This window comes from Heterostelium album (assembly GCF_000004825.1).
Source record: "Heterostelium album PN500 unplaced genomic scaffold PPL_scaffold2, whole genome shotgun sequence".
NCBI classification, from domain to species: Eukaryota; Evosea; class Eumycetozoa; order Acytosteliales; family Acytosteliaceae; genus Heterostelium; species Heterostelium album.
This window is the reverse complement of record NW_008805064.1, coordinates 191794-212784: the sequence shown is the minus strand read 5'-3', so window position 1 is coordinate 212784 and position 20991 is coordinate 191794. Positions and strand designations below refer to the sequence as shown.

At 33.5% G+C, this 20991-nt stretch overlaps 8 protein-coding genes across 8 annotated transcripts; 5 read left to right on the top strand and 3 right to left on the bottom strand.

Moving 5' to 3' along the window:
• Positions 1–59: 59 nt before the first annotated feature.
• On the top strand, positions 60–4094 carry rbrA (ariadne-like ubiquitin ligase; the record flags this gene model as incomplete). Its single annotated transcript, XM_020572432.1, has 9 exons — positions 60–72; positions 1399–1419; positions 1511–1560; positions 1895–1935; positions 2210–2506; positions 2595–3197; positions 3267–3537; positions 3614–3733; positions 3816–4094. 9 exons carry the CDS (start codon positions 60–62, stop codon positions 4092–4094), a joined length of 1695 nt encoding a protein of 564 aa, XP_020437575.1.
• A 169-nt stretch (positions 4095–4263) lies between these two features.
• On the top strand, positions 4264–5105 carry PPL_01423 (N-acetyltransferase family protein; the record flags this gene model as incomplete). Its single annotated transcript, XM_020572431.1, has 2 exons — positions 4264–4304; positions 4520–5105. 2 exons carry the CDS (start codon positions 4264–4266, stop codon positions 5103–5105), a joined length of 627 nt encoding a protein of 208 aa, XP_020437574.1.
• A 464-nt stretch (positions 5106–5569) lies between these two features.
• Positions 5570–7493, top strand: kif11 (kinesin family member 11; the record flags this gene model as incomplete). Its single annotated transcript, XM_020572430.1, has 3 exons — positions 5570–6022; positions 6110–6430; positions 6507–7493. The coding sequence occupies 3 exons, from the start codon at positions 5570–5572 to the stop codon at positions 7491–7493; spliced, it is 1761 nt and encodes a 586-aa protein (XP_020437573.1).
• A 125-nt stretch (positions 7494–7618) lies between these two features.
• PPL_01421 (Kelch repeat-containing protein) lies at positions 7619–9570 on the bottom strand (the record flags this gene model as incomplete). The annotated part of the gene is made up of 4 exons (XM_020572429.1): positions 7619–7693; positions 7841–7881; positions 7947–9356; positions 9429–9570. 4 exons carry the CDS (start codon positions 9568–9570, stop codon positions 7619–7621), a joined length of 1668 nt encoding a protein of 555 aa, XP_020437572.1.
• Positions 9571–9887: 317 nt separating this feature from the next.
• PPL_01420 (ankyrin repeat domain-containing protein) lies at positions 9888–11291 on the bottom strand (the record flags this gene model as incomplete). Its single annotated transcript, XM_020572428.1, has 1 exon — positions 9888–11291. The coding sequence occupies one exon, from the start codon at positions 11289–11291 to the stop codon at positions 9888–9890; it is 1404 nt and encodes a 467-aa protein (XP_020437571.1).
• A 358-nt stretch (positions 11292–11649) lies between these two features.
• On the top strand, positions 11650–11851 carry PPL_01419 (uncharacterized protein; the record flags this gene model as incomplete). The annotated part of the gene is made up of 2 exons (XM_077398148.1): positions 11650–11684; positions 11800–11851. The coding sequence occupies 2 exons, from the start codon at positions 11650–11652 to the stop codon at positions 11849–11851; spliced, it is 87 nt and encodes a 28-aa protein (XP_077254283.1).
• Positions 11852–12472: 621 nt separating this feature from the next.
• On the top strand, positions 12473–15171 carry PPL_01418 (uncharacterized protein; the record flags this gene model as incomplete). The annotated part of the gene is made up of 3 exons (XM_020572427.1): positions 12473–12999; positions 13077–14923; positions 14987–15171. 3 exons carry the CDS (start codon positions 12473–12475, stop codon positions 15169–15171), a joined length of 2559 nt encoding a protein of 852 aa, XP_020437570.1.
• Positions 15172–15650: 479 nt separating this feature from the next.
• PPL_01417 (ankyrin repeat domain-containing protein) lies at positions 15651–20861 on the bottom strand (the record flags this gene model as incomplete). The annotated part of the gene is made up of 3 exons (XM_020572426.1): positions 15651–19744; positions 20678–20772; positions 20839–20861. The coding sequence occupies 3 exons, from the start codon at positions 20859–20861 to the stop codon at positions 15651–15653; spliced, it is 4212 nt and encodes a 1403-aa protein (XP_020437569.1).
• Between the last annotated feature and the right edge of the window lie 130 nt (positions 20862–20991).

The window sequence follows — 20991 nt, the reverse complement described above, 5'->3', positions numbered from 1 at the left end:
TAAACATATATGTATATACAAAGAAGTGTTTAATAACATTGGTTATCAATCAAATAAAAATGTCTTTTTATAGTATAGGCAAAAAAAAAAAACCCACAAAAAAAAAAAAAAATTATTTAAATAAAATTAAAAAAATTGTAAACATTGATGAAAAAAAAACTTATTGATACATGTTTGTTTTTCTTTGGGAAACAAACATTAACATAACAATTTAAGATTATGAATATGTTGAATAGAATTGAAATAGTTGGATTTGAAGTATTTCTTTCTCTTTGTTTTTTTTTTTTTTTCTTTTAACGAATCAATTTGATTCGATTCGATTCTTGTATGTTAGAAAAAAAAAAAAAAAAAACAAAAAAAAACAAAAAACAAAAAATTGTTTTAAATAACCAAATATGGTTGACCAACAATATTGGTTGGTTAAAATCTGAATGGCGGAATACTGAACTGATAGTTGAGTATCACAACTTCAAAATTCTGCAATTCTTTTTGTACCTACCAGAATCAATTTCAAAAAAATTAAATTAAAATTAAAATTAAAAAAAAATTATTTTTTAATCGATTTAATTTAAAATAAAATAATTGTTATTCAAACTAATTTATTAATTTTAATTTATTATTATTTTTTTATATAAACAAATATTATATCTTTTTTTATTATAAATATCATTTGGTATTAGTTTCGTTATTAAAAAAAAACAAAAAAAACACCAAAGATATTTTCAAGAAAGAAAGAGAGAAAAAGATAGAGATTTATATAGGTAGATTAATCAGATAGTTATATATTTAATATTATTTTTATTTTTGTCATTGTATTAGCTATTTAGATAGTTATAGTAATATTGTATCATTTTAAATACAGTAAACATATACAATATATACCATTACAATTTATAATTACAAAAAGTTACCTTATCAAACATTAAATTAATACAAATTCGATATTTTCTTTGGTAGATTAAAAAAAAGAAAAGAAACAAGGTAATTATAAAATTAGATAATACACTTATCTTGGACCTAAATTCTTGGCTTCATATTATGTAACATCTCAAATAGAACTAATTTTAAAATGTGTATATAATTTAAAATTAGTTCTAAATATAATCGATCAAAAATTGTGTTTTAAGTAAAAGATAAAGTCTTTTTATAAATCCAATCATCTATTTATTTCTATTTTTAATGAAATGATAGTATTACAAAAATCAATCAGTCAATCAATCAATCAATCAATAATAGTATGTGCTGTAGAATATCAAATATTGTGGTGTTGGTGTTAGAGAGAGAAAAATACTCGTTTTATATTAAAATGAACCAAACCTTCATTTTTATTATGTTTGACATATATATTGTTTACCTTTTTTTTTTTTGTTTTTGTTTTTATATATATTTTTATGATAGGAGAAAGAATGAGCAGCGGTTGTAAAACGAACAACACACACACCCCACACATGCTAGCATGATGTTGTTGTTGTTCTTTCTCCAATTGTCTTGAAAATATTATTATTAACAGTAGATATTAAAAATGAAGAGTTGTATGGTGGTGTTGGTGATGGGGGTGTAGTAATTCTCTTACTTTTAATAAATAAATAATTTATTTATTTGTTTAATTGGTTTTTTTTTTGTTTTTTGTTTTGTAGTTATTTAAATTATCATACTTTTTTTTTTTTTTTAAATAAATAATCTATTTTTTTTTTTTAACATTATTTATATTTTTATATGTTTTCGAAAATAATTGGTGATTAATTAAAAAATTTATTAACTTATTTGATCAAATAAATAAGTAAATAATAAAATCGCAAATAAATAGTAACAAATAATAATAATAGACATACCATATTAGTTTAGTTTAGTTTTTTTTTAATTCTCAAATTTTTTGTTTTTTTTTTAATAAAAGGTTGGTTTCCACTGTTTTTCTTGTTGGAACATCACATCAAAGCAAATCAAATCACACAATCTTTTTTAAGAAGCAGCTTGGCAATCACCAAACATCTAGTTGGATCCAACTTGCATTTTGTAATTTTTTGTATTTTTTTTTATTTTCTCATTTTTTTAATTTTGTTTTGTTTAATTTTATTCACAACAATCAATCAACAAGAATTTGAATTATTATTGCAACATTTGTATTATATTCTAACTTAACATTATATATATATAGTTATACAGAATTATTTTTATTTTTTTATATATTTATTTATATCAATAGCTAAAGGATGTCGGAAGACGAAATATATGATGACTACGATGTCGATGACGACTCTGCAGAGGAATCTGGAAATGAATCGGCTGACAATGAAGAGATGGACTACGAGTACAGCACTCAAGAGATTGACTTTGATGATATACACTCCTCTAACCGATCGATAGGGAAACTGACAAGACAAAAGAGTTTCGAAGTCTTGGATAGAAGTGAATTGGTTTCCGAATCTCGCAAGCTAATCAAAGAGGTAATGGATGTACTCTCTATCCCATCAGAGGCTGCCGTATCTATTTTGCTAAGACACATGAAGTATGTTAAAATAAAACGAAAAACAAAACAACTAACAACTAACAAATCGTTTATCAATCTATCTATTTTATTAATATCCTAAATATAGATGGAATAAAGAAAAGTTAATTGAACGATTTATGGATAATCAAGATAAATTATGTAGTGATGCAGGTATTCCCAATCTCCGTTTGGACAAAGCAGTCGATAAATCACTTCAAAAGTTCAGTTGTTTGATCTGTCTCGAAGATTTTCCACCCAGTCAAACATTTGCGCTGTCGTGCGATCACAGATATTGTCTTGCCTGTTGGAAGTTGTATTTGGAGTGCAAGATTGGCGAGGGTCCCGAGTGCATCTACTCGACCTGTCCCGCACCGAAATGTAAAGTAAAAGTTCACGAAGATGCCTTTAAGAAATTGATCGAATCCGTCGCCTACGAAAAATATTCAAACTTTATCCTCAAGTCCTACGTAGACGACAACCCGCAAGTCAAGTGGTGTCCGGCACCAGGATGTGTATATTCAGTGCGTTGCGACCGCAAGGAGAGAAAGGAGGCCGTAACATGCAAGTGTGGCTTCCAATACTGTTTCAACTGTAACGACTCTGAAATCGGTGATCACATGCCATGCCCTTGCAGTCAAGTTGACAAATGGCTGCAGAAAGCTTCCGATGAATCCGAAAATGTAACTTGGATGTTGGCAAACACTAAAAAGTATGTAGAATCTAGCTAACACAGTTTAAGAGTTGTCGACTAACCAATTAATTATTTACCTATTTTTAGATGCCCAGAGTGTAGATCACCCATTGAAAAGAATGGAGGTTGTATGCATATGACCTGTCGTAAGAATGCAGGTGGTTGTGGTTTTGAATTCTGTTGGTTGTGCAGAGGACCATGGTCCGATCACGGTTCCGCCACAGGTGGATACTACAACTGTAACAAATACGATAAATCAAAAGCTAAAGAGGATGATGAAAAGGCAAACGATGCAAAGACAGAGTTGGAGGCATACATGTTTTACTATCACAGATATGAGTCTCATAAGAATGCTATGGTAAGATAGATTGGATTGTTAGAAATAATCAAAAAGTAAATATATATGTATACTAACAAAAAAGTAATTAAATTAGAAAATCGCTGACGAACAAAGAAGAAACGCTCATCAAAAAGAACAACAAATCCTATCAAAGTTTGATGTTAGATCCGCCGACACAAAGTTCTTGATGGAAGCAACTGAACAATTGTTGAGAGTAAGTTGAATAATAATTATAAATAATATTAATAAGTTAGTTGTAATTTTCATGTTTATTAATAATATATTTCATATAATAGAATCGTAGAGTTCTCCAATACTCATATGTTTATGGATACTATTTGGACAAGAAATCAAATGAGAGAAATCTATTTGAATATCTACAGGAGGATCTCGAAAAGCACACCAATCAATTGTCAACCTATTATGAGTTGAGTCTTGACAAGTTGGACGATTATCAAGCATTTATCAAGTGGAAGGAGCAAGTAACAAACTATACTAGAATAACCAAGAAGTTCTTGGATCATTTTGTCGAAGGTGTAGCAGGTGGTCTGACTGGTTCTCACCATAATAATTAATAAAATAATTTCCACTTGAATATGTACAAACAAAAAAAAACAAAAACAAAAAAAAAAGATCTTGCAACCAACACAAATCAGCCAAACAGCCAATACTACCAATCAGCCATTAATTCTAAATTAAAAGAACAATCAAATATTAAATAAATGTAATATATTAAAATATATTATGTTAACTACATATAAAAAGAGATCAGCTGCTTTTAGGTTGTATCTGTATTATACTGAGATTACACAAGTGCAAACATGAAACCAAAATATTTATTTTAATTTAATTTAATTTTTTGCTTTTACCAAATTTCATGTAAAAAAACCGAATGACTACCCCTATGAAAAACAAATGAATTTCCTAATTTCGTCATTGTTTTCAAAAGAAGTTGTTGTTTTATATCTTGTATTTTAATTGTATCTTAAAATTTGATTAGAGAGAGACACAGATTAGAAATGGATGCTGGAAATATAGTTATCAGAGAAGCAGTAGTCGATGATGTAAAGGCAATCTGTGAGATCTATGGTCATTATGTTCGCGAATCTGTTGCTACATTCGAAGAGGTAGTTCCAACGTTAGATGATATGCTCTCGAGATTCAATAGTTTGAAAGCAGATGGCATGCCTTATTTCGTTGCTGAACAGGCAGCAGTAGATAATAGTGTTTCACCGGTGATCGTTGGATATTGTTATGCAGGATTGTATCGTACTCGTTCGGCATACCGATATACACTGGAGGATTCGATTTATCTGGACCCTAACTACAGGGCTCGTGGTGTTGGTTCTATGTTACTACGACGATTGATCGACGAGTCGACCAAGCGTGGATTCCGACAGATGATAGCAGTCATTGGAGGCAGTGACAATCTCGGTTCAATTAAGCTTCACGAAAGACTCGGTTTCAAACACAAACACATTCTCTATTCGGTTGGATTGAAATTCGAAAAATGGGTAGATGTCGTTACTCTTCAGCTTGAATTGGGTGAAGGTTCAACCTCTATTCCAACGCAAAATCAACCATAAAACAAAAACAACTCTAAAAAAATCATTATTTAAGATTTCAATAAATCAATTTCCATGTATCATTATAATTAATTACTCTCACTAGATCAGATTCACTCACATTATTTATATTTTGTTTGTGTTTAATATTAAGAAAAGTTTTTAGTTGTAAACTTAATTCGAAAAGTTATTCTTGTTTTTGTAAAATTCCCCCACTTATTTTTTTTTTATTTTTGAATTTAAAAAAAATAAATTAACCGCCTAAATTGCAGTACTACCCAATCAACATATATTAGTTTTTTTATTTTTACTTTAAGTAATTCATTTTCAAAAGATAATATCTTTACTTATATATATATTTTATTGATAGATATACTTTTTAATTCAAAACAAAAAAAAAAAAAGATATTTTAGATTTAGTTGATTTGTTAATCAGTGACTGTAAATAGCTGAAGAAGAAAAAAAAAAAGTAGTAGTTAGTAGGAATGAATGAAAATATATCAGTTGTAGTTAGAGCAAGACCTTTCAATGACAATGAGGTTAAATCAGGTTTTTATGAATGTTGGCAATTGAATGAAGGAACCAATACCATTACTTCGCTGGCTCCGAAATCAAGTACAACTACCACCACCACGACAACAAGCAGTGCAGTAAAGACACCATCGAAATCATCACCAACCACTACTGGAACCGGTGCGAAATTCATACAGAACAGTTATATATATGATCATCTATTCCCACCAAACGTAGACAATGCACAGGTCTATGACACCGTTGCCAAGCAGATCATTTGGTCGACTATGGAGGGTTACAATGGTACCATTTTCGCATATGGACAGACTGCATCCGGTAAGACCTTCACAATGAAAGGAAGTAATAAGAGAAATCCAGGTATCATTCCATTGGCCATTCAAGATGTATTCTCATTTATTCAAGAGGTAATTAAATTGATCAATCATTATCTAAAGATCTACTCGCTAACATTAATAATCATCTTTGATTGATCAATCAATCATTCTTTAAAGACACAAGATAGAGAGTTCCTTTTAAGAGTTAGTTATATGGAGATCTATAATGAGGTGATCAACGATTTGATGGCACCAGAGAGTCTGAATCTAAAGATACATGAGAAACCAAATGGAGATATCTACGTTGGCAATTTGAAGGAGGAGATCGTATTGTCGCCTGAACACGTATTGAATTTGATTGCTGCTGGTGAATCGGTCAGACACGTTGGTAGCACCAACTTTAATGACCAATCTTCACGTTCACATACCATCTTTAGATTGGTGGTCGAGAGTAAAGAGAGAGCAGTAGATGGTTCATCTGTTAGAGTTAGTTATTTAGTAAGTAATAATTAATATCCAAAACTAGTAAAGTGAATGTACATGAAAAATTAATCATATCATATTTCTCATTAAGAATCTTATTGATTTGGCAGGAAGTGAAAAGGCATCGGAAGGTGTACATGCCATGCGTAATAAAGAGGGTGCATTCATCAACAAGTCTCTGTTGACTCTTGGCAGTGTCATTAGCAAGCTGAGTGAGAAGGCAGCGGGACATATCAACTATCGTGACAGTAAACTCACTAGAATCCTTCAGAATTCACTCTCTGGTAACTCGAGAATTGCTATCGTGTGTACCATCACTCTGGCAAGTAACAACTTTGATGAGACACACTCCACTTTGAAGTTTGCAAGTCGTGCCAAGAAGATCACCAATAACGCCAAGGTCAACGAGGTCATCGATGACAAAGCACTGATCAAGCAATATCGAAATGAGATTGCAGAGTTAAAGACCAAGTTGGAGGAGCAACTCAAGAAGGAGCGAGATCTCGATTCAAACAACGCACCAGCCGAAGAGCTGAAAAAGAAGTTGTTAGAGTCAGAGAAACATAGAAATCTACTGGAATCAAAGATTCAACATTTGACAAAGTTGATTCTGGTTTCTGGTTCCATTCAAAAAGCAAAGCGCTCAGACTCTGTCGATACCAGTGACGGATCGATCACACCGCCAACGACCAGCTCCGAACCACCCAGTCTAAAGTCATCAGTGTCATTGGAGAATCAAGAGTTATTAAATAGAATATCGAAATTAGAGTTGGAATTACGAGAAAAAGATAAACAATTAGAAGAATATAAAAATAGTAATAGTAATAATAGTAATAGTAGTAACAATAACAATAATAATAATAATAGTAATAATAAAATTAGTGAATTAGAAAGTAAATTAAAAGAAAAAGAAGAGAATATAGTTAGTTTAGAGTTTAGAATGAAAGGATACATGGACAAGTTTAAGAGTCTAATTTCTCAGAACGAAGTACTGAAGCAACAGTTGGCACAAACTCAAAAAGAGTTGGACACTTATCGATTGGAGGAAGCTGCTGTAGATGACGATGAAATGTATTAATAAATAGAATGATTGATTATTTAATTATATACAAGAATAAACAACATTTTACAGAGATGTCATTTTTTGATAATTTAACAAAAATCGATACACTTTATTGATATTATTTGACTATTGCAGTGTATCTATAGATCCAATTTATCATCATCTATTCTCGGACTGAAATTAGGGTCGACATCGATTGGTATTGGTGGTAATCCCTTAAATAAAAACAATGTTGACTCTCTGATGCCTTTGATGATTGTAAGTCTCTCACCCAGTAGAGTGACACCCAATTGTTTTAAATGGTCTTCAGTCAACAAGTGCAATACAGTTGTATCTATTTCCTCTTCAATAAACTTATTTACAAATTTAGCCATTCCAATATTGGTTAAAAAGAATTTTATATCTAATAAAAATGATTTAGTAAGTAGACTTTTTCTTTAAAGTAATCAATACTATCTTATAACATACCTCTTCTCTCTCTATCTGTTAAGCAACTATCTTTTAATTTATCGGTTGGTGTTTGTACAAGCAAGTTTGTCAGATCTTCATCTTTTGTTTCATTTACTTGATTTATATTATTATTATTATTATTATTATTATTATTATTATTATTATTATTATTATTATTATTATTATTATTATTTTCAAGATTTAATTTAATTGTTTGTTGATTTGATGATGTTGTAGATGTAGTAGTTGTTGTTGTAGATGTAGTTGTTGTAATATTATTATTATTATTGTTATTGTTATTAATAGTATTTGATTGAACTTTCTTTGCTATAGATTCGATTGTATTAGATAGTAAAGTCTCGTCAGCTGTTGGTTTTATCAATTTCTTTGGTGTAATAATAATCTTTTTGGGTGTGTTACTATTGGAGCTGTGAATGGTGGTATGATTTTTGTCGTCTTGTTTAAGTTTCGCTTGGTATAGATGTTGTTGGTAAAGATGATCGATGTTATCGATATTCTCAAATACAACCATCTTTTTGATACAGTGCAAACCATTTCCACCACCAAATACCACTAGTTTATTCTTGATGATCGAGCTAGAGTGTGCACATCTGCCACCGGGTGTATCGGCAGTGACTTTCCACCATCGCCAACAAGTAACGTCAAGACCGACGAAATCATTAAGAATATGACCGTCACCACCACCGAATACCAACATGTAGCGACCGACCATCGATGCAGAGTGACCCGCTCTCGGTTGCGGCTTGAAGCAGTCGCTGGCCAGCTCACTACCGCTGCCAACCACTGGCTGCGACCACTCATTCGTAGTCAAGTCGTAGATGTGAAGGTCGTTGAGTCGCTTCGAACCGGAGTGTCCTCCGAATATCAAGAGTCGATGGTTGTCGATGCTCACCATGGTGTGTCCCCAGCGCGGCGACGGCACCACGCCACGCGACGACTCCACCATTGTCCATCGAAGCGTCTCCAAGTCGAGGTAGTAGAGATCGTTGTGCAGTCGAACACCATCACCACCGCCAAACACGTAGAGACGCGAACCCAACATAGTTGTAGCGTGTTTCGATCGGCCAGACGGTGGTGTTCCTTCGACAGCATTCACCGGTAGCTGCCAACGCATTGTCACAGTATCAAAGAAAACAACGTCATTGAGAAAACCAGCGAATGAACCACCACCGAACAACACCAGTTTCTTACCATAGGCATTGAATGAATGACCATTTCTAGATATTATAAAAGGTTCATCTATTTCTTTATCATTATTATTTTTAACATTATTATTATCAGTATTACTACTACTAGCAGTAGCTATTACACCATTTCCATTTGTATGATTATTATTATTATTATTATGATTAAGATTATCATTTTCATTCGTTTTATTAGGTCTTATAACTTCCCATTCCCAAGTATCTATAAATATATATATATGTTAAACAATAAGTAAAAGAAAAGCAAGATTGTTTTGTTATTCATGAATCATACCTATATTGAATCTATGTAAATCGTTTAACATTTGATTTTCATCAGTCCAACCACCAAACATATAAATATAGTGATCTACAGTTGCACATTGATGTGCACACCTTGGATATGGTTCATTCGAACATTGTTCAACTCTCCACATTCTATTATTCTATTGTTTAGATTATTATAGCTATTTATTATTCTATATTTATATTATACAATTTAATTTATAAAATTATTCTTGTTTTGCATTCATTTGATCTGATAAATAAAAAATTATAAAACAAGATTTTTTTTATCATCTAATTCAATGAAAATAATAGGTAATTTATTTTATTTTTTTAACACACAAACACACAACGTTAAATCTATTTATATTTGAATCAATTCAATGAATATCATGTTCAATTGAACAATAATTAATTTATTAAAGAATAAAAGAGGATTGAAAAAGGTCTATTTTATTAAATTATCATTTTATAAATATTTTTCATTTATTATTTGGTTGATTTTGGTTGAACGTGGATGCTCATTTTTCAGATATATTAGTTGTTCTTTTGTGAATTGAAAGTTGTCTAAGAACCAATTAAAAGTTTTGACACTCTCAGCATCGAAAATCGTATCGATATCATCAACAAGTATTTGAGGAACGTCGAATAGATTCGAATTGTTATTTAGATAATCTATGATTTCGACACTATCAGTTCGACCACAATATGTAAAGAGATCATCGGTGTATCCAACCGTTGTATTCTCATTGAGGAATTTCACAGTTTCTAAATTGCCGCCAATGCCCGCTTGGAACATCGCAAGGTCAGTGCAACCTTCACTCCTATTCTCCAACAACCATTTAATCATCTCGAGTGCAGCTGGCTCAGTTCTGGTTGCAGTCCTATCGATTGCAGTCGTTGAGCAACCTTCAGTCCTATTGTTATGCAACCACTTGACAACGTCGATATAAAGATGGTAAGCGGCATCTTCCATTGCATCGACTGTGCACCACCCAGTTGTATTATCATTGAGCCAACACAAAATATTAATGTTTCCATTGGAGGCTGAGGTGTTCATTGCACTCTCTGTAACCATTCTTATTCCATGTTGATACAACAGCTTTAAAATACTGAATTGATCTAATTCAGCAGCCAAGTCCAAATGTGGATATCCATTATTACTAGTTTCTCTCAGTCCAAAGCTATTGATAAGATACTCTACGACATGGGAGTGTCCACCTTTTATTGCTCTTGGATACATATCGGAATGCTCTAAATCCTGAGATCGATTCTCTCTCAACCATGCGATAAAATCTATATTTCCTACGAGTGCAGCACGATCGAAAACCGTTGTTGTTAGAAGAGGATCCAAAACAAAGTTGCTATCCAGCATGCTGTTCAACCGTTTCAATAGATTTAAATCACCAGAGATCGGAGTGGTAGCCATAGCCCTGTAGATATCTAACTGGATATGTTCATCTCCGGGGGAGTACTTGTCTAATATATAGTTAACTACATCAAGTCGATTATATGCTATTGCTTCAGCCAACAGATCATTGATATTATAATAGTTGTTTTCATCTGACAACAATCGATTCAACATGAATTCTACCAATTCCAATGAGCCTGAACCTCTCAATGCATTGGTAAAGATTCGGTCATATAATGAATGTAAATTTATATTTATTCTTTCTTTTAATAGATTGAAATATCCATTACCTGCTAAAACATGAGGAGTAAATATCACTTCATCCCATTTGAAAACTGATTGAACCATATCACCACTAATGTTTAATCCATCCTCTCTACTTAAGCTATTAACAAGATTGAATATCAATTGTTTTAAATATGAATTGTTAATTAATACAGATGAAAATAATTCTTTTTTCATTCTTTATTTGTAAGTGAAATATAATGTTGTTGAATTTTGCAATTTTTACAAAGTGTAAAAATCTACTCTGCTTGCGTTTGCACTTTTTTAAGGGTAGATCATAAAAGTATTAATATGATTTTAGATAGAATACAGCGAAACTAACACTTGCCTGCAACCCTAAATTAAATAAAATAAAAAACACTCCCAAAACGAAACTTGCGCTTGACTAAATGGAGTTAAACATTTCATTATATAAAAATTAAATTTTATTTTATTGATTACTTATTATAGAATAGATCTATCTAGAGATAATCTTCTTTACTGGTATTCCATTGTATAAATAAACCATGCCAAGCAACACTGCAAACAAGAAATAATGGGTCATATTATAATTGTTGAAGTAACCATTCAGTAATTCTGTAGAATTCTTTAGCACTGGATGTTTTGGAATTGTGTCAGTCGCAACAGCCTATATTTAAATTGATTTTTTAATAAATGTAATAAAAATTTAATTTTTTTTTTAAAGAAATTTACCAACTCCATCATTGAAACAGCATAGCTTAAAGCATGAAGAGTGAAATATGACACCAAAACAGTTAATAATCCTGTAAAGCATGAAATAAATAATCTAACTATTGTTAACATCTTGTTTTTTTTTTATTTTTCAAAGAGTATTTGAAATATATTTTATTGGTATGAATAATATTAACAAATAAAAAAGTATTTATTAAATTTATTTTCTTCTTGTGATCACGAATGGGTTGAATTTTTTTTGACCAAATTAAAAATGTTTAAAAATTTATTTAATTATACATGTGTGTATACAACTAACAATCTCGAGAAGTTCAATAAAAATATATTAGCCCAAAAAAAAAAAGTGTGGATAACAGTATTTTTTCAATTTTATTAAGAATCAAAAAAAAAAATAATTATATATTTTAACACATTAAACTAGTAATAAAATAAAAGAAAATTTAATTAATCAATGATCATTAAAAACAACCCCAAATTTGGAAATGTTTTATTGCAATTAATTTATTTATTTTTTTTGTGTTGAAATTAATCGAACTTAAAAAAAAAAAAAAAAAACAAAAAAAAAATCTAAAATTAAATTTATGATTTCTGCAAATAGTTAATAAATAATTATAAGATAAATAGATAGATAAATATTAAATATTTATAGTATTATATTCTAAATGATGTCAAGTTCATCATCATCATCCACACATTCGCCTTCAACTTCACTTCCAACAACAACAACAACAACTTCTACATCTTCATCTTCAAATACAAATTCAAATACAAAGAGTAATAATAACAATAATAATAATAATAATAATAATAATAATAGTTCACCAGATAATAATACAGATTTATCATTTAGAACATGTTTAAATCTATTGTCCAGTAATATCGATGAAGAAAGATTCGTTGGTATAATATTGGTGAAGAATTTGATTAAGCCGGACGATGCATACAATCTTGGTCGTGTATACGATGCTCTGGGCATTGAGTTTCTCTATAGACTGTTGCAAACACCAACGTTACCCGGTCAAGATTCTGTCTCCTATCATAATGTTGCTGTCACCATTCTCTCGACCTTTACAATGTTAGACACAACAAGCATACCAGACGATCAAATAGAATCGACCATCATCTATCGTATCTCACAACATCAACTACTACCTCAAATCATTGAATTAACTCTTAAGAATCTAACACAATGGTAAGTAAACAAATAATAATCTATTAATATAAATACTAAATCAAAAAACTAACTAACTAACTAACTTATCTTTACAGTCAACAAGTTAATTTATCATTATATCAAGAATCATCTATGTTTTTATATTCAATGTTGTCTTTTGATAGTAGGTTAAAAGATCTATGTAGCAATAGTGATCGGAAAGATAGTTTAGAACAAGTCAATTATTTATTAATGAAAGAGCAGAATATTAAATATTTGGGTGAAGTTCTGATACGATTGAACAAAGCTAGTCAGACAATGTCTCAATCCAAAAACAATATATCACCATCTACAACGACGACAACAACAACCAATACACAACAAGTTAAATCATCACCAGATTCTCAAAACAACAATAATAATAATAATAATAATAATAGTACAACTAAAACAAATGAAAAAGTTAAAGATAAAGATGAATCATCTGATAAATTAAGTACTGATGTGGAACCATTTAAAATGTTGCTGCACCTAATTAAGCTACTGTGCTACTGTGTACAGGATAGAAATGAATCGACATCTTCTGCGAAACTATTCAAATGTTTCGAACCTCTGTTGGAACCACTCTCGATTATCTTTAAGCAGTTGCACAATCCTCATCGATTCTCAATGCTTCCCATATTCATATCGATCTTCCAGTTTGAAGGATTCCCTTCGCATCCAAACAACCAGTCTTCAGCACTGTTGAAATCGACAGAGAATATCAGAGATGGCATAGCTTCGATCTTTCAAACAAAGAGTCAGAAGGAATCGCACAGAGACAAAACGATCATACTATTCTCTATTTTGTTGGAACTACTCGGTAGCAATTGGGTCATGAAGACAACTGGTGGCATGTCCGGCGACAAGCTGTTCTTACTTGCAAACCAGTATGTAAGAACAGAGATTCAGATGATTCTACATACTCAACCAGTGACAGAGACTATCTCCAGTGAAAAGACGAATCTTCTCATGGCATGCTACTCGATACTCGACAACGTAATCGTATTCCTTGTGAATCAATTCGAATCCGACAACAAACCGATACTGAACGCTGACTGTCTTCTACAACTGCGAAGAATACTGATCGATACCAACACACTGATGATCGAATATCTCAAGGATCTCGCCGAGGAGGCACCCGAGAAGGAACCGACCAACGTTGCCATTCTCACTCTGAAGCAAGTCGGCCAATTTCTCGCAGAGGAAGCAGAAGCCATGTCAGAGATTCTCTCTCACTCGCTGAAATTGATATTCGACTACTTTTTGGCATACAAGAACGACTATGGTTTCTACTTGGCATACTTACTTCCGGGCATTGAGAATTACATTGATGTCAGCTCATTCACAATGACCGAGAAATCCAGTAACTTTTTCAATGTCCAAGAAGGTCACTTGCTCCTCGTTCAATTTCTGAACAACTATCTTCCGGTGCTCGTTACGATGGCAATCGAACAGGATCAGAATATCCTCAACTCGTACCCAGCCATTGCTGCACTAAAGTCCTATGGCTGCACTCCAGAGTTGGTAGGAAATGCTTTTCTCCCACATGCTTGTTCGATCCTCTATTTCTATATGAGTTACTGGAGCAACCCAATTTCCACGGCTAACAAGGGATCTTTCTTTACTTTGTTTTGTCATATCTCCGATGCAATCGAAATGATCTCTACCAATATCAATCAGGCACTTGGTGATGCTCATAAAGACCGTCAGATCTTCCTGATTAATCTCATCCTTGTATCTCTATCGATATTAAGATATCTGGATGAAGAAGATTTTACATCCACCCACAACTACGAAACTCTAATCAAAGCCATCGATGAATACATCAACTTTTACCAAGGTTTAGAACTACCGCCAGCAGATCAAACCGCTCTTTTACTCTGGGATGAAATTAAAACTCATTGGTTAAATTCACTTGATTGTAAGATATTTAACGTTTATTTTTAAAATATATTAATACTAATATTTATTGTTTTAACTTTAGTATTGTTACAATGTTTAGATAGATTCCCAACTTTAAGAGATAAACTTTCAACTAGCAGATGGCCACCACCCGATTTTAATATACAAACAAACTCAACAAAGATGGATAATCAGACAGTGATTGAGGTTAATAGATCAATCAGTCAAATTATTCGTAAATTAATTAGTTTAAGACAAAAAGAATAAATAAATAATCATTTGTGTAATGGTGATCTAGAAAAATGTTACCATTGTAAAAGAAATTTCAATAGATATACAGATTTTTTATTTGTTCTTTTTTCCATCTGCGAACATTTTCAAAATATTCCGGAATATTTCATTCATAAAATATGTTGGGAATCTGAGACAATATGGATATAAAATTTGGTTCTTCTTTAAAGAAGAGATAATATTGATTGCCAAGTGTTCGTAACCATACTCTTTCAGTGTTGAGAATAAGATTTTGGTAATTCAAATATATCTTCTTTGTTAATGCCCTGAGAGTGATAATGATTTCAGATTTGAAAGTGATTTGATAATAAAAGATGATAAATTAACAAATTTATTTGTTGTTCATTATAACATGGAATCAATCGGATAACAAATTTTTTGTTTTTGGAATTAAATTAATTATGTACATTTTTATTTATTCTTAAATTAACTATTTGATTTTATATGTAATATTACTACTGTCGATTTCTATCTGATACTTCGATGTCTACTATTAAAAATTCGGTACCAACGACAGGCATTAGAGGTGATGGTTTTGTTGATTTTGTCTTTGTGCAGAAAACAATGTTCGCCAGCAAACAGTCTGGCATGCTATTACCGTAAATCTTTTGGAGTGCTGACATCGAGTCACTGGATACTACCACAAGAGTTTCGTTTTGGTGGAATCCATAGTAACGATCACGCTTTAATACAAAGAGACCGAGTTTGCCTGGTCCCAGCTCGGTCAATGACACTGGACACGACGAAATGAAATCAGAGAGTCTGATGATTTCGTGGGCTTTGACGTTGAGTTCACTCTCCAAATCCAATAGGTCACGCTTGGTACGCAAGAGTTCTTCCTCGCTTGCCATCCAATCGGTCACCTTGTCAGAGTATGATTGTTGGAGAAGGGTCGTCAGTTGTTTGTTCTTGGCGAATCCATTGTCGGAACCGCTGGTCAAGTTGCACTCGATCTCGTTGATGAGCGCTTCGAAACGATTTACAGTGATGTCTCTGGATGTCCAGGTGTTAATATCGCCAGGAATGAGTGCGTCTTTACCAAACTCTGGCTTGAAAGTTTCCAACTTGGTGAATTTATCGGTTGTGCTTGTGGTGGTAGATGTGCTTTGAGTGGTTTGAATATTGAGTTTGGCAAGTTGTTGGATCAATTGCTCGGCAAGTTCAGCACGAGTTTGGTCACCAATGTTTCTCTTACCGGTGAAGTTCTCTTTGGATGGAATCGTTGGTGGAACGAGTGCCAGCGAAGAGGCAGTGGAAGTGCTACCGACTACAATACCCTCTGGAACTGATTTAGTTAGCTCAGTGTTGGTAGTAGTAGTCGTAGTGGTTGTGGTGGTTGTAGATGAGCTGGAAGCTTGCTCTTCTACTTCTTCCTCCTCCTCGACTTCCTCAATGTTTGGCATGGCGGCTTCAGCCAACAATTCGATTGGTGTCTTGTTGTGAGCGTTGAGAATGTCAGTGTTGCACTTGCTGTCCAAGAGCAAAGTGGTAATCGATTTGTTACTGCTGACGATGGACTTGAAGACTGGCGACTCGTTGTCACCATCGAGCAAATTGATATTGGCACCGGCGCTAATCAACTTGTTGGCAATGTTGTGACGACCCAATGCAGCAGCCCAATGCAAGGCACTCATACCGGAATGGTCTTGAGCATCGATCAACTTTGGATTGATGGCCTTGTAGTGGTCGATAAAGATGTTGGCAATACGTTGGTCACCATCCATAGCGGCATAGTGGAAGGCAGTCAAACCACGGTTGTCCTTCAAGTCGACCAACTCTTCAACGTTTTGACACAAGTACTGTACCAATCTGAGGTGAGCTCTTTCAGTGGCGATGTGAAGACCGGTGGCACCAACATTGTCACGTGATTGGATGTCAATGTTGTCCAAGAGCGACTCGACCATTCCGACATCACCAGAGTAACAGGCCATGTGGAACAAGCTGTGACCAGTCTTGTTACGAACAGTGAGGTCAGCACCCATCTCTATCAGCTTCTCGACCATATCGTCACGACCCTCACGGGCAGCAAGCATAACCAATGTGTTACCGGCATTGTCCTTGACTTCAATGTCTTCCTTCTCCTTGAGAATCTCTTCGAGATCTTCAACTTCACCATAGAGAATACATTTCATATAGTTGTAGTTGTTGAATGGCGAAGAGGTGGCTGGTGAGTAGGGCGATGGAACACTTACTCCACCCATTGGACTGGTGACGTATTCACTTCCGTCGTGTTGCTCGTTCATTGGTGAGTTTTGGTTGTCGTCACCAAGACGATCGGTCTCACGCTTCATACGCTTGGTATTGGAAGACTCTGGGAGATCGTTGTAAATGAAAAGGAATGACTTTCCGACCTTGGATTTCTTGTTCTTGTCCTTGTCCTTCTTGGTGGTAGTCTTGGTGTAACGTGTGGAGACACTGTAGGTACCGGAAGTGGAACGGTGTGGTGGAGTGAAGACAAACGAGAAAGAGGTTTGGTTTGGCATACGGAGTTGCTCTTGTTTGACGGTGTGTGGTTGATGCTCACCACCGACAACCTCTGGCTCAAAGTCAACGTAGAGGATCTCAGTACGTCCCTTCTTAAAGTAGTAACCGTAGCAAGTGATGTCTGGCTCTTGACCACAGAAACATTGGTTTGGCACCAAACGAACAATGTCTGGGGCTGGCAACAAGTCAGTGTGGTAGAAGAGATTGATGGATGGCGACAAGATGTCAGTGAACTTGAAAAAGGTACGACGGTTCAACAAACTGAATTTGAGACGGAAAGAACTGCATGGATCGTGCTTTTTACGGTCGACATGCATGTCGGTAAACTTAAACTCAAAGGTACCATCGGATGCGGTGACGGCTGGCTGGGAAATCAAGATACTATCGTCTGGCTCTGGGTTGGCGACGATCATCAAGTCGTTGGCATCACCAGTGTAACCAGAGACCTTGATGACTGGTGCTGGAACCAAGACGTGAGTCTTGACAGTGTAGATTGGGAATGGTTGTTGGTAGTTATCAACGATTTCCAAAGATGGACCGCTCTGGATTTGTTGTTGAGGTGGTTGTTGTTGTTGAGATTGTTGAATTTGTTGTGGTTGTGCTTGTTGTTGTTGTTGTTGCTGTGGTTGTTGTTGTGGCAACTGTTGTGGTGGAGTGTGTGGTTGATAATTGTTTTGTTGGACACTCGATTGTTGTTGTTGCTGCAACATTTGTTGGTGTTGTAAAAGTTGTTGTTGAATTTGTTGTTGTTGCTGTTGCAACTGTTGGAGATTGAAAGTATTGCTTGGCATTGTTTGGAATGGGATGGCATCGTATTGGGGTGTGGATGGCTCCGACGAAGATGGTGATGGCGATAAAATTGGTGGCAAAGTCATGTTATTATATGGTTGGAGATGATCATTATGTGTTTGATTTTGGAATGGATAAGAGCGTTGTGGTTGTTGTGATGGTTGCGACGATGAAACCATATCGACTTGCGGTGAATGTGGAACCGAGGAATATATGTTTTGGCTGGCATTGCTAATGGTGGAAGTTGGTGTATTTAATGGTGAATGTGGTACTTGTGCATTGTTTTGATATACATCGTTATTATTGTTATTGTTGTTGTTATTGACGAAATTGTTGTTGCTGTTGTTGTCAGCGGATGATTTGTTCAGGTAAAAGTCGGAACCAGAGTGCTGAAGTGGGTGGGTGTGCACGGCAACAGGCTGGCTCAAGATGGTGTTATTTATCAATTGTTGTTGTTGGTGGAGTTGCTGTTGAATACTGGCCAACTGTTGTGAAAGATTCAAAGAATTGATCAGGTTGTTGCTTGTGCCCAGCATAAAGTTTCCTGAGGCGTTGGATTGGTTGCCGTTTTGCTGGAGGCTGTTGTTTCCGTTGGCGTGTGGCGAGTGTTGGTGACCGTTGGCGTGTTGTTGTTGTTGTTGCTGTTGGTGATGTTGTTGTTGGGCGGCGTTGTGTTGATTGATCATATTATTGATGCCCATATTAGTTGAAAGAGTTAGATTGTTGTCGATTCCGAGCAGGTCGTTGTCAGACTCGCTATTCCAGGGAATGTTGACACCGGCACTTGCACCCAATGCAAAGTCGATCAGTCTAAAGGTGTCTTGTTGTTGCATCTTCATGTCACGAATAACCGAGTCACCAAGTCCAATGTCGTTGAGAAGCGACTCGTTGAAAGAGATACCGGAAAGTCCACCACCGGAACCACCCATCATTGGGTTGGGGTCGGACACACCATTGGTATTGGCACCTGGTTGTTGTTGTTGCTGCTGTTGTTGTTGCTGTTGCAATGCCTGTTGCTGTTGTTGTTGAATTGGGTTGAGTTGGCTCTTCATATCTTTACTACTGATTCTAAAGTTACCGCTGTCTCCTAGCGATTTCAATGATGACGATGATGACGACTCTTGATTATAGAGATGACTGTTACTACCAAATAAAGAGAGAGGTGCTTCGAGATCAGACGATAAATCACTTTCTATATCAATCCAATTTCTATCAAGGCTATGACGAAGATCCCTCTTATTCTCTGTTGGTATATTAAATAACTTTTTAATCTTATCTATTTTTTAACTGTGAGTGTAATGTAAAGTAAAGATTAGATAAAAAGGTAGGTGACAAACTATCCAAATTTACACTACACTTACATTTTAAAATTTAAAAAACAAAAGATTGTTTTTGTATTCGTTTTTTTGTTTTAAGAAAAAATGAATAAAAAATAGATAAATCTATAAATGTTTATAATCTAACTATCTTTTTTTCAATTCTAATATTAATTTTTATTTTAAGTATATAAAAAAAATAAAAATATAATAATTAATTGCAAAAAAAGTAAATGAAATTAATTAATATTAATATGAATAATAGTAAATTTGATTAATTTAAATATTTGTGTATCGTTGTAATATTATTCAAGATGATTAAAATAATGAGTTTTTAAAAATTATTTTTTAATGTGTTGAGTGTTATTGTTTTGTTTTTTTTACTTAATTAATTTTATTTTATTTTTTTCCTTGTCTCACCTTTTTGAAAACAAAAATCTTGGCAACAGTGGAATGAAAAAAAAAACTTTCAGTTAAACCTATGTTTTGAGGAAAAGTTATTGTGTGTCGTAAAAAATAATTATATTGAATTTTTTTTTTTTTTTTTGGCAATCGAAGAATATTTAAAAAAAAAACTACTGTTTTTCCTTAAAAAGAATATATTATTATTAAATTATAATTTATATTTTACAAAAAAAAAATGAAAAAGAAATTTAAAATTTGGTATAAAACATATACATTAATTATATAATTAATTTTAGTTTTAGTTTGATTGTGATTGTGATTGATTTGGTTTGTGATTGTGATTGATAGATTTTTTAAGTTTTTTTGGTTTTCTAAAACTTAAATTTAAAATATATATGTAAACTAAACTGTAACTAAGTAAAGTATTACTACAAAAAGAGAGATAGAAAGATAAATAAATAAAGTGATATTGTTGTTGGTTGAATGACTGACTGAAGAAAAAGAAATGGAATGGAGAGTGGAAGCTGGTTGCGCTGTTGACAAGTTGAAGCTGGCGATGTATGGTCGCTCAAAGACGCAGGAACTAAAAAATAATAATATTATGAAATAATAATATTTTATTACAACCACACTCACACTTTCAAAAAACTAAGAATGTGGTAAAATTTTCATTTTTTTGAATTTTTATTATTTAAATTGTTTTTGGTTTCCAAAACACAACCCCCACCCCACCACCCACACTCGCACCTTGCATGACCTGTCAAAAAATAAAAACTTTGACTTTATATGGTACTCTTCTAGA